This window comes from Galeopterus variegatus, unplaced genomic scaffold (genome assembly GCF_000696425.1).
Source record: "Galeopterus variegatus unplaced genomic scaffold, G_variegatus-3.0.2 Scaffold15407, whole genome shotgun sequence".
Lineage (NCBI taxonomy): Eukaryota > Metazoa > Chordata > Mammalia > Dermoptera > Cynocephalidae > Galeopterus > Galeopterus variegatus.
This window is the reverse complement of record NW_007741518.1, coordinates 6,496-11,222: the sequence shown is the minus strand read 5'-3', so window position 1 is coordinate 11,222 and position 4,727 is coordinate 6,496. Positions and strand designations below refer to the sequence as shown.

The following is a 4,727-nucleotide window of genomic DNA, read 5'->3' as shown; positions in this document are numbered from 1 at the left end:
ATAAGACTAACTCATTGTGCATCAAGTCTGAGTGACTGTCACATAAGATTTAGGCTGTATCAGAAAGAATTCCTCCCTCAGATACTCACTTGACCAATTCTCCAGTATCAAAATCCAAAGTAAAATGTAGAGAATTACAAAAAAATATCAAACACATCTATATTAATTCCCTGAAAATATTTTGGAAATCTCGGAATGTCTTAAATCATCTACAGGTTAGGAAGGAAAGTGGGCTTTAAATAGTCACTAAAACTATCAATGATGTAAGGAGAAATGGATCCTCATCCCTCAGGGAATCAGACTGGGAATTTTGAACACCAATTTAGCATCTTAACAAGAGCTCACATAAAAAATAAAAATAAATAAATTCCTTCAAAAAACGATATGCATTTTAAGTCCTAAGAATCATTTATTTTATGCTGGTAACTAAAGGAAATTACTCAAGGAAGAAAAGAACATAAAATTAGGTGACAATGCAAAAATTAATGGTCCTTGAAAGCTCTGGAAATTACATCCCCAAAGGCATTTCTAAACTGATCATGGCCACATATTACCAAGCCAGTGTACATGGTAACGTCCCTGGTCCCTCTGGGTATTTACTTTCCACCTTTTCATTAGTCTGTCTCCAGTACCATTTTCCTCAAAGCAAAATGCAATGGTGAGCCAGAGCAGTTCTGGAAACTCTGCCTATGCTGGACAAACAGAATCAGTCTACTATCATCTACAAAGGAGAACAGCTTCTTATTGCCTGGAGATCATGTAATAACCTCACCTGAAGTTGTTTCCTTCCAAAATGGTGCTTAGTTTCTTAAGGTTTATCTCACTGTGCCTCACTTCTACTAGGCCTATAACAAGGATCCAATCTCAGCACAGCCCCGGGGGAAGTTCATACATTTCGAAACTGAAAGTTCAACATTTCATTAGAGTATATCACAAATGCTTCTGTTCTCAGCTGTTGATTAACAATCACTGGATAGTCAATGAGTATCAATGAATGATGCAAAACCACTTAAATTATATCTTTCTCAAATTCCAATTACTCATTTGATTAATCTCAAATTACTCATTTGATTGCTGTTTCTCAACTTGCAAAATTCCATTTATAGGTACATGTTAGTTCTTCCATATAATTTGCATGTTTAAAAAATATTTTTAACTCTAACCATTTACATTGTTCTCTTGAGGTATTCTCCAGCTGATTTTCTAATTTATTTTTTTCAGTACAATATTTTTCTTCAACACAAAATTGAGTTTTATAATCAGAATTTCCAAAACTAATAGTAAAACTTATTGAAATAATAAAGCACCAAAAAATGACAGGACCATTAAAGATTCAGAATTTCAGGAACCAAGATTTGGTTCATGCTACTAGAAAAGAACCCCAGTCAGCTGAAGGTCATCCTGGGGTCAAATGGAAGGTGCAGTAGAGAGTGCAAGAAATAAAGATGTAAATGTGAATATTGATTAAGTCTCATGACCAATTGCAGAAACAGGGACTGTCATAGCAATGCACTATGTGTGTATATATATACACACATACATACATATATATATATATACATACATACACATACATATGTAATATATATATAGTTTCATTCAGTGCAAGCCAACTTCAGCAAAGGATACACATCACAGAAGTAGTGGTCTATCTCATTGGGGCCACAGAACGGTAAGAAGATGGTGATAAGAAACTGACTGGCAGAGTGTATAAATCCCCCAGTGCAGCAAGCCATGATGATTGTGTGACACCTCTGCCTGCTCATGATGACAGCGTAGTGCAGGGGCTTGCAGATGGCCACATAGCGGTCATAGGCCATCCCTGTGAGAATGAAGATCTCGACGCCTCCAAAGAAATGAGTGGTGGTAAAGAGCTGTATCATGCAGTTGTTATAGGAAATGGTCTTCCTTTCTGCCAGTAAATCAGCCATTAGTTTGGGGGTCACTGTGGATGTGTAGCAAAGATCAGAGAGTGAGAGGTAATTGAGGAGGAAATACATGGGTTGGTTAATTAGCTGAGTGCACCTGATAGAAATCATTATGAGTACATTTCCCATCCAAATAGCAATGTAGCAAAATAAAAAAGACACAAAGCAGAGGACTTCAATGTTCTGGTTTTGAGAAAATCCCAAGAGAATAAAAACAGTGACATTATTTCTATTTTCCATAGTCGTCCAGTACAGTAAAAATGCATAACAGCCACCTGAAAAGATATAATGCATAAGTCAGAATCAGAAATGTCATGGAGAATATGAAAGATAACACTAATATCAAGAAACTATGTTCAAAAGATATAATACCAGAGTTTCAGTAAATGAAAATCTGTTTTTTTTTTGAAAATCTGTTTTTTAATGAAAGTTTTTTTATTAGTCTCATGATGATTTTCATAGGTCATTCTTTCAAGACATTATCTTCAGTGGTGATATTAATAAAAATGAATGCATTCAATCAATTTTTTAAAGTTTTAAAAATTATTATTAGTTGCCAAACATTTCCCAATATACAGCTTACAAAAGACATAGATCTAGGTTCTAACCCAAAATGTTAAAGATGAAACCATAGATCATACATTTTTTTACAACCAAAAAATGACAGGACCATTAAAGATTCAGAATTTCAGGAACCAAGATTTGGTTCATGCTACTAGAAAAGAACCCCAGTCAGCTGAAGGTCATCCTGGGGTCAAATGGAAGGTGCAGTAGAGAGTGCAAGAAATAAAGATGTAAATGTGAATATTGATTAAGTCTCATGACCAATTGCAGAAACAGGGACTGTCATAGCAATGCACTATGTGTGTATATATATACACACATACATACATATATATATATATACATACATACACATACATATGTAATATATATATAGTTTCATATATATATGAATATATATATATAGTTTCATTTCTAGTTTCTTAGTTTTTATTAAGAAGGTTTTCATTAGTCAGTTTAACAATCTATTCTTCATGTTACAGATTATTCAAGAAGGATTGTAATCTAAACTAGAAGAAAAATTAACATTGAAATTGAACATAAGCCAGAACGTTTAGGATGTTGTGGTGTTTTGCAGGCGTTCGAGGGGTAAGTGAGACTACATTTGTAGAATCATCTTGTTCAGTGGAAGAATGAAAATGTTTATTTTTAAGGAGGTTCAAAATACATATAGAAGAGTGTTATGAGTGCTGAGTAGTCAAAGGAGTCAAATGTTCCTCTTACTTACTTGTTATCTTCTGCTGAAAAATCCACCTTTATACAAATATACTCTCCCCTGATATGCTGGGAGTAAGAGTCTTATAAATATAACTCTCCTTTATCAGATGGCTTAATGTTAGTTTTGGTCATTAAGGACACATTAGAATAAGATTGGAAATTAAAAGTATCGGAGAATAGACTTTACAAAACATTCAGAATAAAATGTCAAAGGAAGACATGAGGCAGGTATGTGAGGAGAATAGATGAAGAATGAATATGAAAAAATAAATAACAATTGCCAAACCAAGAGAGGTCTAAGCAAATGCGAGAGACACTGAACTCTGACCTGTGCCTGGCTCCTGCATGCACATTATGTTCTCATATCATTCCATATTAATTCTAGGACTNCAAAAGTTGCCAAAGCAATCAGACCTGAATTAAAAATTACCAAGAGACCAATTCTGTATGTATCAGTGCAAGCCAACTTCAGCAAAGGATAGACATCACAGAAGTAGTGGTCTATCTCATTGGGGCCAGAGAATGGTAAGAAGATAGTGAGAAGAAACTGACTGACAGAGTGTATAAATCCCCCAGTACAACAAGCCATGATGATTGTGTTACACCTCTGCCTGCTCATGATGACAGCGTAGTGCAGGGGCTTGCAGATGGCCACGTAGCGGTCATAGGCCATCCCTGTGAGAATGAAGATCTCAGTGCCTCCAAAGAAATGAGTGGTAAAGAGCTGTATCATGCAGTTGTTATAGGAAATGGTCTTCCTTTCTGCCAGTAAATCAGTCATTAGTCTGGGAGTCACTGTGGATGTGTAGCAAAGATCCTGGGAGTCACTGTGGATGTGTAGCAAAGATCAGAGAGTGAGAGATAATTGAGGAGGAAATACATGGGTTGGTTAATTAGCTGAGTGTACGTGATAGAAATCATTATGAGCACATTTCCCATCCAGATAGCAATGTAGCAAAATAAAAATAACACAAAGCAGAGGACTTCAATGTTCTGGTTTTGAGAAAATCCCAAGAGAATAAACACAGTGACATTATTTCTATTTTCCATAGTCGTCCAGTACAGTAAAAACGCATAACAGCCACCTGAAAAGATATAATGCATAAGTCAGAATCAGAAATGTCATGGAGAATATGAAAGATAACACTAATATCAAGAAACTATGTTCAAAAGATATGATACCAGAGTTTCAGTAAATGAAAATCTGTTTTTTAATGAAAGTTTTTTTATTAGTCTCATGATGATTTTCATAGGTCATTCTTTCAAGACATTATCTTCAGTGGTGATATTAATAAAAATGAATGCATTCAATCAATTTTTTAAAGTTTTAAAAATTATTATTAGTTGCCAAACATTTCCCAATATACAGCTTACAAAAGACATAGATCTAGGTTCTAACCCAAAATGTTAAAGATGAAACCATAGATCATACATTTTTTTACATATGTAAATTTTAACAGCAATTACTAGTGGAATATATTCTACCTCCAAATCCTTTCAGAGGGAAAAAAATTAAAA

The 4,727-nt window shown here is 34.6% G+C and overlaps 2 protein-coding genes across 2 annotated transcripts; both read right to left on the bottom strand.

The window, feature by feature from the left end:
* Positions 1–1,595: 1,595 nt before the first annotated feature.
* Positions 1,596–2,168, bottom strand: LOC103582253 (olfactory receptor 4P4). Its single transcript, XM_008563903.1, has one exon. The coding sequence runs from the start codon at positions 2,166–2,168 to the stop codon at positions 1,596–1,598; it is 573 nt and encodes a 190-aa protein (XP_008562125.1).
* Positions 2,169–3,561: 1,393 nt separating this feature from the next.
* On the bottom strand, positions 3,562–4,259 carry LOC103582252 (olfactory receptor 4P4-like). Its single transcript, XM_008563902.1, has 2 exons — positions 4,045–4,259; positions 3,562–4,012 (listed from the first exon to the last, which is right to left on the bottom strand). Exons 1-2 carry the CDS (start codon positions 4,257–4,259, stop codon positions 3,562–3,564), a joined length of 666 nt encoding a protein of 221 aa, XP_008562124.1.
* Positions 4,260–4,727: the final 468 nt, after the last annotated feature.

Bases quoted from the DNA above. Each gene is read 5' to 3' on its own strand.
- LOC103582253 (XM_008563903.1), bottom strand. From the start codon at position 2,168: ATGGAAAATAGAAATAATGTCACTGTTTTTATTCTCTTGGGATTTTCT.